The sequence below is a fragment of the Theobroma cacao genome, chromosome 7 (assembly GCF_053813885.1).
Source record: "Theobroma cacao isolate CCN51 chromosome 7, ASM5381388v1, whole genome shotgun sequence".
Taxonomy (NCBI): Eukaryota; Viridiplantae; Streptophyta; class Magnoliopsida; order Malvales; family Malvaceae; genus Theobroma; species Theobroma cacao.
Window position 1 is genome coordinate 36934540 of NC_142645.1, and position 18840 is coordinate 36953379.

Below are 18840 nucleotides of genomic sequence, written 5' to 3' on the forward strand. Positions count from 1 at the left end.
CTCTTGAGTTCACAATCTCTCTTCTTGCAATACTCTTTTTGTGGTTGTGAGTTGGACAAAAACCCATAGGTGCATGTGTGTAACCCATTCCTAACAAGTGGTAATATTGTCGATTTTATCACACAAGTGCACTTATCGTAAACAAATAATATAGTGAAAAGTAGAATATCAATCCCATAGAGAATTGAATTAAACCTCTTTGCTTAGTATTAAAATTAAAATACTTTAATCTTATCCAAATAACCGAATTTAAACTACTAAAAAATTAAAAAAACTGAAATCAAAATTACAATCAAAAGCAAGAGTCGTAATTTAACTAGAATCAAATAATTAGGTAAGGTCGAGGTTGACTTAGCCACCAAAGTTGCCCCAGGAGGGCATGGTTAAGTGTCGCATGATGTGTTGGGACAAAACCCTGTGACATGAGAGTTCTAGAAGAACTTAATTAATCTTTTTTATTTTATTTCTAAATTATTTTAATTTATTTAAAAATAAATATATGATGACGAATTAGTGAAATTTGATTGGATACTCTGTGAGCTTTGTATTTGTGTGAATGAGGTTTAGTTGGAATCTAAAAGAACCAGAAAAATTGAGTTCATGGTGTATTTTTTAATATATGGTATCTTTAAGACTTATTTCACCCCTACCACTTGATATACAAAAGGAAATTATGCGAATAACGTTAGGGATACAATAAAGTCAATGTCTAACTTCGTCTTGCACTTTACAAGAGTAGACTGCTAAATACACTCAAATGTTTGCAAAGTTGTTTGCCTTAGAGCCTACTTAAGCCTACTTTCTGTAATAAGTAGATTATATAGTATTTGGACTCTTTTGGTATATGATGGGAACTCAAGTGTATATATTTATTTTTAGAATATAACCCTTATTTTATTCTATCTTGTTTTACTCTTGTCTTATTTGTTTTGGTATGTCAAAGTGGTTGGCAACAAGTTTTTTATATAGATTTGTAAGTGTATCTTCTTTAAGGACACAACTCTTTTATTAAGGTCCCCCTATGACTCAAAGACACCTCTGCATATTACAAGACACAATCTATGGATAAAGATATTGTTTTAATAATTATTTTATGAAAGGATGACCATTTATTCCACAAAATATAATCTTGGAGTTACAATCTGAAAAGATAACTTTTAATGTCCTAACTTTTTAGCTGTGGTGTTTTTCAATTGTCTCATAACTTTTGAGTTTAAAAGTACTTTTCCAATATGTCACCTTATCCAAAGATATAACTATTAAAATGAAAAACTACTTACAATCCAATACTCATATTATATATGTCACGTGCATTTCCATTGATATGATTTTTGAATAGTTTAGCTTTTTATATGAAAAAACTTAACTTTTCATATGAAGAGATATCTTTTTTTTATTATTTTGAAAATACACCAACACTTTGATTGGTCGGAGTTATGTGCCTTAATTTTGCTTCGTCAAATGGCTTGAAAAATTTTCAATTAATATATTTAGCAGCACTTAAAAATTTTAATTGGTCACTAAATAAAATTTAAAGAAAACATTTTAAAAACATGTCATACGTTTTAATTGGCTGAAATTGTTTTATTCTACATAAAGAAATCAATATATAAGAAAATTATTCATTTGTAAACTTCTAAAATCTGAATCTTTGATATATAAAATAATAATCTTTTATATATATTACTCAGGTAAGGTGCGGTATCATTTTCCAAGGAAGATGGCTAACATTTGTGCTTGGGAGGTCTCCGTAATTTAATTGGGTGGCAAATGGATGGCAATATAGCCAAGGCCTGGAAAGGACTCCCGGCTGCTTGTAGAAAGAGATAGGCCAATCCTTGTGGCTACTCTCACCTGGAGTAGCTCAAGAGAATAGTTATAAAAATAAAACGACAAGAATAAGAAAAATGTATATATTATATTATATTGTTAAGTCTAAGTCTAAAAGCAAAAAAGAAGAATAATAAAGCAAAAGACAGCCCAACATGCGAGTCTGTAATCTGTATTTATTATTAAACGATCCCTCTGTCGTTGAGCTGATAAGCTGTCTCTTTTGTCTCTCTCAGTTTCTCCTCACAAAATATTCCAATTTTCTAGTACTCTCTCCTTCTTAAGTTATATCTCCCACTCTCTTCCTTCCTTCATCACAAATATTTAGAGATTATGGGGTCGAGAGCAAGAAGGAAGCAGAGATGGTGCACACAAACACTAACGCCTTTAATGGAAGGGCCAGACCCTGAAATGCAAGAAGAAGGAAACAAGAAGGAGAGCTCTTGGGAAGTGATCCGAGAATGGTTTCGAACACAAAAGGGATTGTCGGCAAGTAATTTTTCAATGTCTTTATATGGAAGCAATAGTATTCCTGCCAAGAGGCAAGATTTAAGGCTTTTGCTTGGTGTATTGGGTTGCCCTCTCGCCCCCATTCCTCTAGTTAATCACCCAATTCATCACATTCGGGTCAAAGATATTCCTATTGTAAGTTTTTGAATGCATTCTTCATCGTGTTCTTTAATTACATGTTCTATCTTACTTCAAGGACACCGTTGTTTACCGTTTGCATTTTCTTTCTAAAGAAAAAACTTAAGAAAATATGTGTTTGATGAACACATAGGAAACTTCGACGGCGCATTACATTATACAGCAATATTTGGCGGCTACGGGATGCTTGAAACAGCAGAAATGTGCGAAAAGCATGTATGCAACAGGAAGCGTGAAGATGATTTGTTGTGAAACGGAGATTTCCTCAGGCAAGAATGTGAAAAGTTTGGGAACAAGAAGTGGAGAAAGTGGATGCTTTGTTCTTTGGCAAATGTTACCAGGGATGTGGTCCCTTGAGCTGGTCGTTGGAGGCAATAAGGTGATTGCCGGCAGCGATGGGAAAACTGTCTGGCGACACACATCTTGGCTTGGCACGCATGCAGCCAAGGGACCTCAACGACCCTTGCGTCGCACAATCCAGGTACTCTAATCATGGATGATTAAAGATTCATTAATTAATTATATAGTTTCTATTGAAAGGTCCATGTCAACTAAAGCAAAAACGACCATTGTCATTTTGAGGATGAGATTATTAGATAACCAATTAATCATGCAATGCAATGCAATGTTTCTGAAATATGTCGCCAACTGAGTTCCAAGTCGACCATAGAAATAGAACCATGAAATTTTACTAATTAGTTTGCTTTCCTTTTAGAATATATAATAACCTTTAGTTTCAAAAGGAAAAAAATAAAAAGAATATCAAGGAAGCAAAGCCTAGGTAGCATTAAATTCAAAAATTCTTTCTTTACCAAACAAAAGACAGTGATGGAAGAACAAGATCACAATCCCAAGGAAATGGAATAGAACTGACAATGATGGAGAAACTGTCTCATGCTTTTAGCAGACACATTTTCTTTTCTTTTGAACACTATCTGAGTTAGGGAATGGCACGTGATTGTCTCTGTTGACATCATCTATGATCACGTACATCCAATAATACCATCAACTTCTTGGGATTGCCACTTATACTTTTGCTTTAACTTTATCTTTTTGCTCTTTAGTGAATAGTGCTGGATGTGTTGCATTATTATAGCTCCTTTGCTTTTCTGGGCTTTCGCCCCCCTTCTTTATATATTTTCTACTTATTCCCAATCACGCCCTTTTCTTTTTTAGATTCTTTTTCTCTTTTATTGTCCAATTTTTGGGAATGCTACCAAATCTCGGCGGATACGATATGTAGCCTTTTTAAATATGAGATAACTCCTAGTTCATACTAACAAGGTTTATGGTCTCGAAGCTGCATGAGTGGGTCATATCTAAAAACTAATAGCTAATTGCTATCCAAGAGAGAAGAAAGAATCAAGCCTTTTACCATTTTGCCCTCTTAAGGGATTTTCTTGCCTTTTGAATCTCTTTGGTATGACGGAAGAAATCATTAGTTAATTAATTCGTATGAAATGCTCAAAATTATGGTATGTGTAATAAATCCAGGGCCTAGATCCGAAGACAACAGCCAGCTTATTTGCTAAAGCTCAATGCCTGGGCGAGAAACGAATAGGGGAGGATGAATGCTTCGTGCTCAAAGTATGCGCGGACCGTGCAGCCGTGATGGAACGGAACGAAGGGCCAGCGGAGGTGATAAGGCATGTGTTATACGGCTACTTCTGCCAAAAGAGTGGTCTGTTGATATACTTGGAGGACTCCCATCTGACCAGGGTTCATACACAAGAGAATGAATCTGTGTACTGGGAAACTACCATAGGAAGCAGCATTGGAGACTACAGGGATGTGGACGGAGTGTTGATTGCGCATCAAGGAAGATCCATCGCCACAGTTTTCCGATTCGGGGAGCTGTCCATGCAGCACAGCAGGACTCGGATGGAAGAAGTTTGGAGGATTGATGATGTTGTTTTTAATGTCCCGGGCCTCTCCATCGACTCTTTCATTCCTCCTGCTGATATCTTTGACAATGTTCATTCCCCTTCACTATAACTAACATCAACGTATCTATATCTATATCTATAGATACATATATATGCTTTATTCTTGTCCTAATTTGCAGAGAAAATACATTATTGCTGGGGTTGATGCTGTATCTTAATCTTAATTTCGATTAAGTGTAGTTTTTAGCTCGTTTCCAAAGTCATTAAGCTCGTAAAAACAATGACAAAAATTCATGGTTGGAGTGGAATAAGGATTTTTCTCTTTTTTTTCTCTCTCTCCTTGTAAGATGTATTGTTTTAAATTGCTTAAACAAGTGTATTTAAATACCAATTTCCTGATAAGGCATGTGCTATTTTTTTTTTTTAGAATTGGTGGAAAAGAGATTCGAATCTTACTCTTTAAGCAGAGAGATTATGCACTAACTAATGAGTTAAATGTTTACGTGCGTGTCATCTAACTTTTTTATTTTAATTTTTTCTTAATATCTATGCCTATATATCTCGTAATCCATAGAAAGAGTAGAAATAATAACTAAAAATTTATTAATCAATCTCAATTCTCTGAGCTTACAATTTGATAGGAAAATCACAATCAACACTTTAATATATTTTAAAACTATATACTTTCTTTCTTCTTAAAAAAACATTGTTTTGCATTTGAGTATTTGACTTAAATAGATAGATATATTCTCCTTAAAGAGTTGGTGATTTGAATCTCATATACCCCAATTAAAGGAAAAAACAAAAGTGCATGGTTTTGTTGGAGCATTTGGCTAGTTACTAAGGCTCCGTTTAGTAAGGTTGAAAAGTTTTTTTTAAAAAAATTTCAACGTTTTCCCCGTTTAGAAAAGAGGAAAACTTTTATAAACGTAAAATGTTTTACGAGTCAATAGAAAAAATTATATTGACCACTGTAGAATGTTTAATGCCCTTCTCGTATATAAGATATTTTTGATCTACCTTATCCCCACTTTGAGATCAATCCCATGAAGTAATAAAATAATAAAGTATAATTATTTTTTAACTCTTTATTTATTATTATTATTTTATAAGAAATAAATCATTTTTATTCAATTGTTTTTTTCCAAAGTACGCAATTTTATTGTTAATTGCGAAAGTCAAATCCGACTTCTATTTTAAGATTACAAAAATAAATAAAGGCATAAAATAACCCCGAAACACTAGGCATCCAAGTTGGGGAAATTGGATACATCAACCCTCTCACATAATAAAATTAGTTTCGTAGACATTTGGACAAACTCAGCCCACCTTTTAGCTCATATAGAGTTATCCAACAAAGGCAATTGTCTCAATTTTAACCAATTTTCACATAAATTCTATCTAGAATAAACAAGCCCTCAATCAGAGAAGTCCTTATACTCATGTATTTTATTCAATTTAGTAACTATCCTCCAATTTGAAGGAATTTAGTCCTTCAATTTTGAGAATTACTCCAATGTAGTTCCTCTTTTTAACAGCATCCAATTTAGCCATTAAATAAGTTGATGTCGGCATTGACATAGCACATTTTTGTGGATGCGGCAGCATGGGTAAATGACATACTGACATGGTAGTACCGCATCATCTTTTAAGTTCGGGTTGCTGATGTGGCTCTGCCATGTCACCATTAAGGCTCAGGTTGCTGATGTGGCACTACTACATTAGCATGTCAGAGTCATGTGCATGTTAGGAGGCTGTCATATATGTGGCATGCTTAGAGACTATCACGTGGCATGTTAGGATGCTGCCACGTCACTCTCTTCTTCTCCAAAATATGATGTGGTCTTGTTGAGATTCGAACCTAAGACCTCTAACAAGTACACTAAGGTACTTACCATCATGCATAAGCCTTTGCTTCAAATAATTTATTACTTTTGTTTTATTTTCTTTTTTTCTTTCTTATTTTTTTCCTAAAACTACATCGTTTTAAAGCTTTCTTACACCTTCAAAAACCTTAGCTATAAAACCCAAGCTATAAGAGAGACAGAGAGAAAAAGAAAAGGTAGAGAGAGAAAGGAAGGAAAAAAATGAGAAAAAGATGCTTTTATAGCTAAGGTTTTTGAGAGGGTAAGAAAGCTCTAAAGTGATGTAGTTTTAGGAAAAAAATAAAAAATAAAAAAAATACAAAACAACAAAAGTAATAAATTATTAAAAGCAAGGGCTTAAACATGATAGTAAGCACTTTGGTGTATTTGTTAGAAATCCTGGGCGCATCCTATTTTGGCAAAGAAGAGAGTGACGTGCAACATCCTAAAACATGCCATGTGGCAGTTTCTTGGCATGCCATATGCAACCTTTTAACATGCCACACCACTCTGACATGGCACTACCACTTCAGCATGTCAAAGTTACATGGCAATGCCACATTGGCATGTCATCTACCAGCACTACCACATTAGCAAAAACTAAATTCTTTAAATTTGACTACAATGATTAAATTGAACAAAATGCATGAGTATAGGGACTTCCTAAGTATTTTGACCCAATTTAACATGTCAATATTAATGGATTTAACAATATGTTTGAAGTGTTTAGTTGTCCGTGTAGACCATAATTATGTGTTTGAACCTATATACTTCTCTATATTTCCACACCTAGAGAAAGATGAAAAACTTTATGAATAAATAAATTTATACTAAACCAAGATCTAACATAGTAGGAATTTAGAACATAAAGCATATTTTGATGCATAGTTTAATAGTGGAAATAATATAGCAAAAATAATACTGACCATATTAATTGTTGGTAAATGCACTAGGATCTTCCTTCCTTTTTCGTTATGACTCTCTAATGGGTGACATTTTTATGTCGTTGTAAACAAGAGAGGGGACCTTTATATAGTGGATCCCTAATTCCACCCATCATAGGATTTAGGGTTTCCTACATAGGCTTACATTTTTAAGCCCACATATAACATTAGAGTCTAGCTCACTTTATTATATCAAAGTATGTACTATAACATTGTCCCTTTATCAAGGCCAAATTATCTTAACCTCATTTTGTTAAAATACAAAAATAAATAATATAAGTCCACACAAGGATTTTACTAAAAAATCTAACAATCTCCCACTTGGACTACATTATTTAAATTTAAATTTTAAAAACAAATTTCTTGAAATTGACTCACAAGTTGACAACCAAAAACTTTATGGGTCCAATTAAGAAAGAACAAATTGGTCTTGAGACTACTCCAAGTACTGTTTTATCTTATAAAATTTTGTGATATAGAAAAAAGCAGTAATTACATCTACAAAGATATAGCATCAACTATAATCACATATACCACTCAATCTTATCAACATGAACTCAATGTGGTAGTGTAGCAATGAATAACAACACTTTCTTGATGATCTATTGTCACATACCATTTTTTGAAAGGATTGTGATCTGCGCATGGACCTAAATGAGTATAGCCAACTAAACAAGCAAGCCTCTTTATCTTAATCATACATTAATAAATCAATCACACATGCTTCACTTACCAACATCATCATTATACATGCTTAAATCGTTAATCAACATAATCATAAACATTCATGTATAGGTGTGGACACATGAATATGGACTTCTCAACATAAACAGTGTGTACACTTTCATTCATAAACTTTGTACCCTATACAATATGTGTGTGTGTATATATATATAATTTTATAAATGCACCTTAGGTGCTCATATGGGCTCATAGGCCATCATTCATAATATTCACATAATCTCATATAAGAAACTTGCCATCCAATGGCTCAACATTCTAGTATCAACAATTATTTATGAATAGAAACAAAATACTAACTCATCAAGAAAAAATGAACGGACCACATTTCCATGACACGAGGTGCTCAACAACTATCATTGATCTACAACAAAAATAGGAAACAGTAATGTGTAAGTCACAGAGACTCCGTGAGTAGATATGAGAAGGGGACAAGTCAAGAGGTTAGAGCTTTTGCACAAATAAGCATTTATATAACCATGCATATATGATCTTTCAAATACACATAAGGAACTTGTAGGAGAATAATCATGTTTTAAAACAAGTTTCATAAATTCTTTAGAAATATGTATAAACTTTTATATCTTTGAAAATCAAGTTCAAAAATAACAAAAAGTTGTTTCATACATTGTGAAGTCTCATACTCCTTTAAAACCCAATTTAAGTAAACCATTTGAATCACAATCAAAAGGGCTAACTTATGAATTCATTTTCTAATGTCATGGTGTTGAGATTTGCCTTTTGAGGCTCATCAATCATGCGTTTGAAACTCAAGAAATTCAGACTAACCGATATCTAATCTTTTAAATCAACTTTACCTTTTACCTTCACAATAGACTAAGGAATCTTGTTCCAACATCCCACAAATCAAACCAATGGAAACAATAAACATCATGATCATTAAATAATGTCAAACACAACATAAACATAAACATTCATCAACTAGCTTTGGGATGGAATAACCTTCATTCACCATGGGCCCTATGGTGTATTTCCCGTTAGGCATGAATGCACATAAGTAGGGAATGGAATCACCACCTCACTCCCCGTTAACTAATAGGGTGGTAATGGAAAATTCCTCATTATCGTAGAAGATTTGTTATTGGAATAACCCCATCTAACCATGGGCAACAACCAACATTTCACATCTTAACATCGAATACTCATTTTATAATTCATCATCATTCATTAGACACATAGTGTTCATTTGACATCATAATGTGCCTTCATACTCATAACATGTGGTATATGGAATTACCTCACATACTTAGCACCATGACAATTTAATAAGTGCACATTCTCATATCATGGGTTATGTGGAAATTACTTTGCATATTTTAACATAATTTATGTCATATACCTATACTTATTCATGGGGTATGTGGTAATGTCATTACATACAAATAAACATATATAAACATGTAGTCTTACGTAACTTATCCACCATGTGGGATTCATCACCACATAATCATAGAAATTTAACATGCATCTCATGGAAGTGGTGGTTTTGGTATAAAACAATTGGTAAGACTTGTCCCCCCTTGTTGAAAACTGCTACATAATAGGATATTTATATACATAATAGGTTTGCAAACAATTTGAAAATCATCTGTGTCACTCACATAATAAATCATCATCCCTTCAAATTATTTAATCATACTTTCGAAAACTAGTTGAAAACGTTGAAACTCAAATCCTTTGAGAAACCATTCTTCAAATAATAGCTCATCAGTATAATTGATCATTTCCATTAAAATCGTGCTCACTTTACATATTAAAATTGTCACGACCCAAATTTTGGGCCATGATCGACGCATGGGCCCAATGGACGTAGTCCACTAAGTCTAAGCAAGCCTATTAATATGACCTGTTCATCATTCCATCAAAGTTGCTAAATCACATTTCATAACTTCGAATCAAAATAATACTAAGCATTGCCAACTCATAGTGGCATTACCAATCAAAGATACATGTATTGTCTAAACATACATCTTAATAATTTACATGGGGTTTGTCTATACACAACAAAAGAGTACTCGACTTCCAGTGGAGAGACTCAGATGTAAGTACAGCTACTAAATGCCAAAACACCTGCCAAGAGTCGAATCTATGAAGACACCTCGACCTAGTTACCAGCTGCCTCTTGATCTGAAAACATGAAGTTGAAAACAGTGAGTATAAACCCAGTGAGTGAACAAAGAAGGGAACAAGCCACAACAAGGAAAATTTAAAGAAATCACGATGCATTTATCTTTAAAACAATGCAATTTAGTTTAGCTATTATCAAAACCCCTTATGTAAACCTCAAATGAGTAAATCACTTTGATAAAAAAGGTCCATGCTTAACAAATGATTTGAAGAGTGAAAACCTTAATAGCCTTTATGCAAATTAAGTCAAGTAAACGACGGGTCCTCATTGTAGTGGAAAGGCATTCTCGCTGCAACGAAGTTTGGATTCAAGTTATTAGCCAAACGAGGGTTTCTCAATTGGCTGACGATTTCTCGCCAAACCTCTTCATTTCAAACTTAACTAATTAATTCCTTAATGTTAGAAGTCCATGCTCAACTATGGTACCAAAAAAGTGAAAAATAGGATAACAATCAAACAAAATAAGGAACAAAACAGAAAGTTTTTCGTTGTAGCGAAATTTCTGCCATAAAATAGAAAGTTTCTCATTACAGCGAGAAGCTACAGTAACTTTCTTACTGCAATGAGATTTCGGTCAGCATTACCCCTCCAAATCCGAGAGTTTCTCACTGTAGCGAGAAACAGAGCAGCAAGAAAAAAAGTTTCCTTTCTTTCAGGAAAAAGCCATCTTGCTAAAATGAAAAAAATCAACATGAAACACATAAAAATTTCCAAAGTTCAACATGCAAGATTCACATGTGCAAAACCATATACCATACTCATGAACTTTCTATAATACACATATCTATATATGTATGTATATATATATATATATATATATATATATATATCCATCACCATGCACACCTTCCCATCTTCATCAGCTCATATGCACTCCCCGCTAGCACATGGCTGGGTCAACATCGGCTTATGCACACTCCTACTCGCACATAGCCGGGTCAACATCGGTTTATGCGCACTCCCACTCACACATAGCCAGGTTAATATCATTACACAACATTATTCGTATATATATATATTAACACAGTATAAAAACACATAGGTCCGTCCTTTTTACACATTTCACATTTTCACAACCTCAAAATATTTTATCAAGGGCTTCCTCCCAAGGCACACATTTTTAAGAAAAGTTGGATAAAATCAATCAATGTTTTGTGCAAATAGATTTACATTTCCAAAACAGTTTTGAGATGCAAATTCACTCACCAGTATTTTGTTGAGCCTTTAGCAGACTCTAACTTCCCTAATGGTCCAATTGAGGCTGTGGGACTTTGTTGGGACCTATCATGCACAACAACATCACCATTAACCCAACTTGGCATTAATACTATTCCAAAGCTATTTTCTAAATTAGGTTCTACTAGTCATTCTTAACTACTTTCCAACTACCATTAAATGGCTATTGTTTGCAATACTCTACACACACTAAAATGAATAACAATCCCAACAAATAAACTCTCACAAATCTAATTACTAGACATTCTCAACACTTAAAACTCAACTCCAATTTACTACTTACCTTGACAGCTTTGTAACTTTGAAATTCTTTCCAAAAATTTTCTAAGCTATTATGGGAGTTTTCTCTTTCTTTCTCTAAGCACATAACTAGTGAGAGAAAGTATGGAAGTAGGATTTTTCAAGGGTTTTAAAGTGAGAAAGTGAAAGAGTATAAGGGTTCTATGCAAAAGTGCACAAAAGCTTGAAAATTGGAGCTACTTTGAGAGAGGTTATGGAGGTTTCATATCAAGCTTCCATGGAAGATGAAAGCAACATGAAAGAGAAGAAGGAAGAAGGAGAAGAAGCTGCTGAAAAATGGGAGAAGAAGCTGTTGGAAAATGGGAGAAGAAGCTACTGGAAGAAAGAGATATTTATAGCCCAAGCTTATCCACTCCACTTAAATTACCAAAATGCCCTTAACAAGTTAGCTTGTTCTCCTCCAATCCTTTATGCAAATCTTTTTACTCTTTTGACACTAAAACAAAACCCATAATGGTCTAGAAATGCTCGGGTTTACGAAAACATAAAAATTTTGACCTGAGATGAAAAATGACCATTTTTCCCCTACCATGGAAATCATCATCATTTTTATTTCCTTCGTCATTTTACCTATATTTTCATCATTCATTTATGCCTTAGGCCTACTTAAGCCTTAATATTATTTAAAACTTACTTTTAGGGGCTTACTAAGGAAATGATGAAACTACCCCTAGCCCGTGTTATTGCGTCTATGTGAGACCCCAACCTCTATAGGCTTGTAATTAAGCATAGATGTAATAATACGAGTTAGGGGTAATTTCGTCATTTCCCTAGTAAGCCATAAAAGTAAGATTTTTAACAATATTATGGCCTAAATAGGCCTAAGGCATAAATGGATGGTGAAATTAGGGGTAAAATGGAAAGAAAACCAAAATTTTGACGATTTTCACGATAGGGGCAAAATGGTAACTTTTCACCTCGGGTTAAAATTTTAAGTTTTTATGAACCTAAACATGTCTAGACCATTATGGATCTTGTCCTAGTGTTAAAAGAGCAAAAAGATTGCATAAAAGATTGGAGGGGAATAAGTTAATTGGTGGAAGGGCATTTTCATAATTTTATGGGAATGGATAAGTTTGGCCTATAAATATCTTGAAATTTTCAGCACCTTCTTGAATTTCCAATAGTTGGTCTTCTTCCCTTCTCCTCTCTCACATTTCTTCAAAACTCCATGGAAGCTTGATATGAAGCTTGCATGATTTTCTCTCTCTAGCTCTAGTTTTCATACCTTTGAGCCCTTTTGACTAGAACCTTTGAATTCTTTCACTATCTCACTTCAAAACCCTTGATAAAGCTTATTTTAAGACTTTCTCTCACTATTTGGGTATTCTAGAGAGAGAAAAAAAGAATTACCCCATTAATTTGGAAGCAATTGGAAGGGAATTTGACTACAAAGGAGCCCTAGGGTAAGTGATGAACTAAGCTCAAATTTTGGCTACAGAAAATGGCTAGTAATTGGGATTTGTGAGCTTTTTTATTGTTGAGTATGTTCATTACTTTTAGTGATTAAGATAGTGAACATAGATGGCCATTTAATGTGGCAATTGAAAGCTAGTTAAGAGATAGCTTTTAGGGTTCATAGTGTGTAAATTGACCTATTGATTATGCTAATGTGATCCTAGGTTCTAAGGAAGCCCCAACATCTCGTTTGGACAATTAGGGAAATTGGAGTCATCTAGAGGCTCTACAATCGATTGGTGAGTGAACTGTCTTTAAAACTTGTTTTGGGAAATATAATGTATTTGCCACCCATTTGAATGAATTATCAAGTTTTTCATAAAGACAAGTGCCTTGGGAACAAGCTTTTGTAAAAATGGTTTTATGTTGTGATATGTGATTGCTATGGATTCATGCACTATTGTAATATGATGATATATAAATGTGTGTGTTGTGCATGATGAATGATATTGTGTATAATGACTGTAATCGTGTGTGTGCACGATGTGGGGGAATGCACATGCCGGTGATGATGGTGGTGTGAGAGATGGATGATGATAGTGCCCGTGTGCACGATGTGGGGGAATGTACATGATGGCACTGATTGTGCATGATGTGGAGGGATGCACACGATGGTGCCGGCTATGTGCACGATGTGGGGGGATGTACATGACTCGGGTGTTATTATGATGATGTTGATGTTTATCTATGTAATTATGCATATCTAGACTTATGAAATGAAAACTTATGAATGTGATATATGATTGACATACATGAGAAATTTGATACATTGCACTTTGGGAATTTTCATATGCTGTATGTTGATCTTGTTGGTTTGGCAGGATGGCCTTTTTGTTGAGTGAGCCAAAACTTTTCTCTTGTTGCTCTGTTTTTGCTACAGCGAAATTCATTCTCGCTGTAGCAAGAAACTCTCGGGTTTGAGAATCTTCACTAGAACTGGTTCTTGCTGCAGCGAGAATGTATTTTGCTACAGCGAGATAGTCACTGTAGCTTCTCGCTGCAACGAAAAGGAATCTCGCTGCAGCAAAAAACTCTCTGTTTCATCAGCTGAATTTCGCTGCAGCGAGGAAGAATCTCGCTACAGCAAGAAACCTTCTATTTCTGGGTTACAATTTCGCTGCAGTGAGAAAGAATCTCGCTGCAGTGAAAAACCTTCTATTTTGGTCTCCTATCTTGTCCAATTGCTGCCCTATCTTTCACTTCTTTATAACCATATCGAAGCATGGACTTCCAATATTAAGGATTAAATGAGTTAAGTTTAAAATGGGGAGGTTTAGTGAGAAACCCTCCGCCAGTTGAGAAAACTTTATTCGGCTAATAACTAAATCCCAACGTCGCTGCAACAAAAATTCATTCTACGCTGCAGCGAGAATGCCTTTCCGCTACAACAAATATTCGTTGTCATATTTGACTTACTTGTGTAATATTGAAGCTTTCATTTTTCAAATGGTTTGTTATGTATGGGTTCATGTTTTTCAATTGATTAATCATTTAAGGGCTTGATGAGGGGTTTTTAATAAAAATAGAAACAAATTGCATTGTTTTGAAAAAGAATGCATCATGATTTCATTAAAGATTCCTTATGGTATGCTTGTTCCCTTCTTTGTCCACTCACTGGGTTTATACTCACCGTTTTCAACTTCATGTTTTCAGATCACGAGGCAACCTGTAACTAGGATGAGGTGTCCTTGTAGACTTATATCCATCTTTTGGTAAGTGTCTCGGCATTCAGTAGCTGTACATTCTTCTGAGTCCCTCCGCTGGAAGTCAAGTCTTCTTTTTGAGATGTATAGGCAAACTTGATGTAAATTTTTGAGATACATGTTGTAAGCAATGTACACTTAATTGGTATGCCAGTATGAGTTGGCAAATGTTTAATTTTATTTTGATTCTAAGTTATGAAATATGACTTAGCAATTATAATGGGATGATGAACACGCCAGATTAATAGGCTTGCTTGGGCTTAGTGGACTACGTCCATTGGGCCCATGTGCTTGTCATGGCCCAAAATTTGGGTCGTGACAAAGTTGGTATCAGAGCTCTAGGGTTGTCTAGGTCCTAGGACTTCCTTTTGTTGGTTCAGCGGAGAGTCGGGTCTTTATGTGGGAACTCCAGTTGTGAAGTGTGAACCGCGACACATTTTACAACCAAGTGACTGCATAAATTCCCTATCTTAGAAACCACATTTTTCCTTAAGTATGATTATAAAATGTGTTTAATAACAGGTGTTTGCTCTTGTCTAGGTAAGCATGCCGCCTAAGACATGAGCCACCTCAAGACGGATGGGGGATCAAGATGCTCCTATTGAGATGGTAGGTAGGCCACGGGCATCCACCCGGAGGGGCCGAGGTAGACGTGGCAAGGCCACTAGTCCGGTAAGGGCGGATACGCCTATGAGTAGGCGAGATAAGGGACAGTCCTCAAGTGATGTAGATAGACACCCAGCTGGGGGTATTACCATCGAAGATTTAGCGGCAAGCTTACAAGGAGTCAATCGGGTTGTAGAAATGATGGCGACCCGTATGAAGGATATACAAAGGGTAGTAGAAGGGAGACCTATAGTACAAGAATCCCCTAGCTCCTAAGGACAGGCCGATCACCAACATCATGAGGTTGAGAGGGGACTTCTAGATATTTCTCTTCCTGACTTTCTCAAGCTTAAGCCTCAATCATTTTCAGGGTCTGATGCATCGGAGAAACCCCAGGTTTTCTTGGATAAGATGGAGAAGATTTGTAAAGCCTTGGGATGTTCTAGTGTTCGGTCAGTTGAGCTAGCCGCCTTCCAATTAGAGGATGTGGCGTAGGAGTGGTATAGCTCTTTATGTAGAGGCAGATCGACGGATGCAGCACTGTTGGCCTAGGTGAGTTCAATGCAGCCTTATTAGATTGATTTTTACCACTCAGTGTGCGTAATACCAGAGCCAAAGAGTTTGAGACTTTGGTACAGACTTCAAGCATGACGGTGTCTGAGTATGACATCAAGTTCACTAGTGGCTCGCTATGCGTCTTATCTCATTTTTACCAAGGCGATGAAGATTTAGAGGTTTGTGGATGGGTTAGTGGAGCCATTATTTAGGGCTGTGGCATCCTGAGATTTCACTACCTATTTTGCAACAGTGGATCATGCTCAACGCATCAAGATGAGGACCAGTGAGAGTAGGGCTGCGAGAGATAGAGCAAAGAGGGCCAGGACAGAGGGTTATCAGGACCATAGAGATTTCAGTAGTGGTGGCTCGTCTTCTAACCGTCAGGGTCCACGAAAGGACTCACGATTATCCCAACAGGGGAGTGACCTACCTAGTGCTAGTGTTGGGGTAGGACAGAAAACTTACAATGCTAGGAGGCAACAAGATTCGAGACATAGGAGTCAAGTTATTCACCCTTGCAATACTTGTGGGAGAAGACATAGTGGACGATGCTTACATACAGCGCCAATTTGTTATGGGTGTGGTCAACCTGGACACATTATGAGGAATTGTCTGAGGGCTTTTCAATCTCAAGATTCTGCTCGTGGTTCCACCCAGCCAGCTTCGTCTGCTCCTTCAATTGCTGCCTCATCTAGTTGGGAGGCTACTGGATCGAGAGGTAAAAGTGCTGGTACTTCATCTCAGGGCAGGCCATCTGGGTCCGGACATCAGAGTTCTGTTGGTAGAGGCCAGGCTATGGTGTTTGGTTTAACATAGCAAGAGGCCCAGACATCCAATGTCGTGGTCTCAGGTATTCTTTCAGTTTGTGATATGAATGCTCGAGTCTTATTTAATCTTGGTGCTACCCACTCTTTTATCTCTCCATGTTTTGCATCTCATTTGGGTAAAATCGTGTTAGGAGAGAGGAACAATTGGTGGTGTCTACTCCTTTAAAGGAGGTATTTATGACCGAGTGGGAATATGAGTCCTGTGTAGTATGAGTCAAGGACAAAGACACTTCAGTGAATCTAGTGTTGTTAGACACCTTAGACTTTGATGTAACCTTGGGGATGGATTGGTTATCTCCCTGCCATGCTAGTGTGGACTGCTATCATAAATTGGTTAGATTTGATTTCCCCGGTGAACCATCATTTAGTATTCAGGGGGATAAGAGTAATGCTCCAACCAATTTGATATCAGCCATATCTGCTAGAAGATAATTACGACAGAGTTGTATAAGTTACTTGGCTGTAGTAAGGGATTCTCAAGCGAAGGTTGGAGATGTAAGCCAAGTGTCGGTGGTGAAAGAGTTCGTGGATGTATTTCCTGAAGAGCTACCAGGTTTGCCTCGCGAACGGGAGATTGAATTTTGTATAGATTTGATTCTCGACACTAGACTTATATCCATACCCCCATATAGAATGGCACTTGCAGAGCTTAAAGAGCTTAAGGATCAGTTAGAAGATTTGTTGGATAAAGGTTTCATCCGACCTAGTGTATCCCCATGGGGAGCACCGGTGTTATTTGTGAAGAAGAAAGATGGGTCACTTAGGCTGTGCATTAACTATCGACAACTAAATAAATTAACAGTGAAGAATAAGTATCATCTCCCAAGAATAGATGATTTATTTGATCAACTACAAGGAGCACAATGTTTCTCTAAGATAGATTTGCTATTTGGGTACCATCAATTGAGGATTCGAAATGAAGATGTAACAAAGACCGCATTTCGAACAAGGTATAGTCACTATGAGTTCTTAGTGATGTCATTTGGACTCACAAATGTTCCTGTAGCCTTTATGGATTTGATAAACCGAGTGTTCAAGCCTTATTTGAACAAGTTCGTGGTAGTGTTTATTGATGATATCTTGATCTACTCGAGGAGTAGGGAGAAGCATGAGCAGCATCTTAAGATAATGCTCCAAATTTTGAGAGAACATCGATTATATGCCAAGTTCTCCAAGTGTGAGTTCTGGCTTGAAAGCGTTGCATTCTTAGGGCATGTGGTATTTAAGGATGGGGTACAAGTTGATTCAAAGACAGTTGAAGTAGTGGAAAAATGACCAAGGCCAACATCAGTTACGAAGATTAGAAGCTTTGTGGGTTTGGCTAGCTATTATCGTCGCTTTGTAAAGGACTTCTCTAAAATAGTCGCCCCTCTAACTAAGCTAACACGTAAGGATGCAAAATTTGAGTGGTCTGATGCTTGTGAGGATAGCTTTGAGAAGCTTAAGGCATGTCTCACCACAGCTCCAATGTTAAGCCTACCTCAAGGCACGGGGGGTTATACGGTATTTTGTGATGCATCGCGGGTTGGTTTAGAGTGTGTATTAATGCAACATGGGAAGGTGATTGCGTATGCATCCAGGCAACTTAAAAGGCATGAGCAGAATTACCCCGCACACGATTTGGAAATGGCAGCGATTATGTTTGCCTTAAAGATATGGAGGCATTACTTGTATGGTGAGACTTGTGAGATATATATGGACCACCAAAGTTTAAAGTATATATTTCAACAGAAGGATCTTAACTTACGGCAACATAGATGGATGGAGTTGCTAAAGGATTATGATTGTACTATTTTTTACCATCCCGGTAAGGCCAATGTAGTGGCAGATGCCTTGAGTCAAAAATCGATGGGAAGTTTGGCACATATTTCTATAGATAGGAGATCCTTGGTTAGAGAGATCCATAGCTTGGGAGACATGGGTGTGCATTTGAAAGTTGCAGAGACAAATGTATTGCTAGCACATTTTAGAGTGCGGCCTATCTTAATGGACCGAATCAAAGAAGCACAAGGTAAAGATGAGTTTATGACAAAGACCTTAGAGAATCCTCAGGGAAGGAAAGGAAAGATGTTTACCAAAGGCACAGATG

General features: G+C 36.3%; 1 protein-coding gene across 1 annotated transcript; it reads left to right on the forward strand.

Annotated features, from left to right (window-relative positions):
* Positions 1-2000: 2000 nt before the first annotated feature.
* Positions 2001-4697, forward strand: LOC18594994 (C-type mannose receptor (DUF620)). The gene is made up of 3 exons (XM_007022720.3): positions 2001-2475; positions 2612-2959; positions 3973-4697. Exons 1-3 carry the CDS (start codon positions 2164-2166, stop codon positions 4471-4473), a joined length of 1161 nt encoding a protein of 386 aa, XP_007022782.3. The 5' UTR covers positions 2001-2163; the 3' UTR covers positions 4474-4697.
* Positions 4698-18840: the final 14143 nt, after the last annotated feature.

Bases quoted from the DNA above. Each gene is read 5' to 3' on its own strand.
- LOC18594994 (XM_007022720.3), top strand. From the start codon at position 2,164: ATGGGGTCGAGAGCAAGAAGGAAGCAGAGATGGTGCACACAAACACTA. The intron at 2,476-2,611 runs GTAAGTTTTTGA...ATGAACACATAG, and splicing joins GGGTCAAAGATATTCCTATT to GAAACTTCGACGGCGCATTA. The intron at 2,960-3,972 runs GTACTCTAATCA...TAATAAATCCAG, and splicing joins CCTTGCGTCGCACAATCCAG to GGCCTAGATCCGAAGACAAC.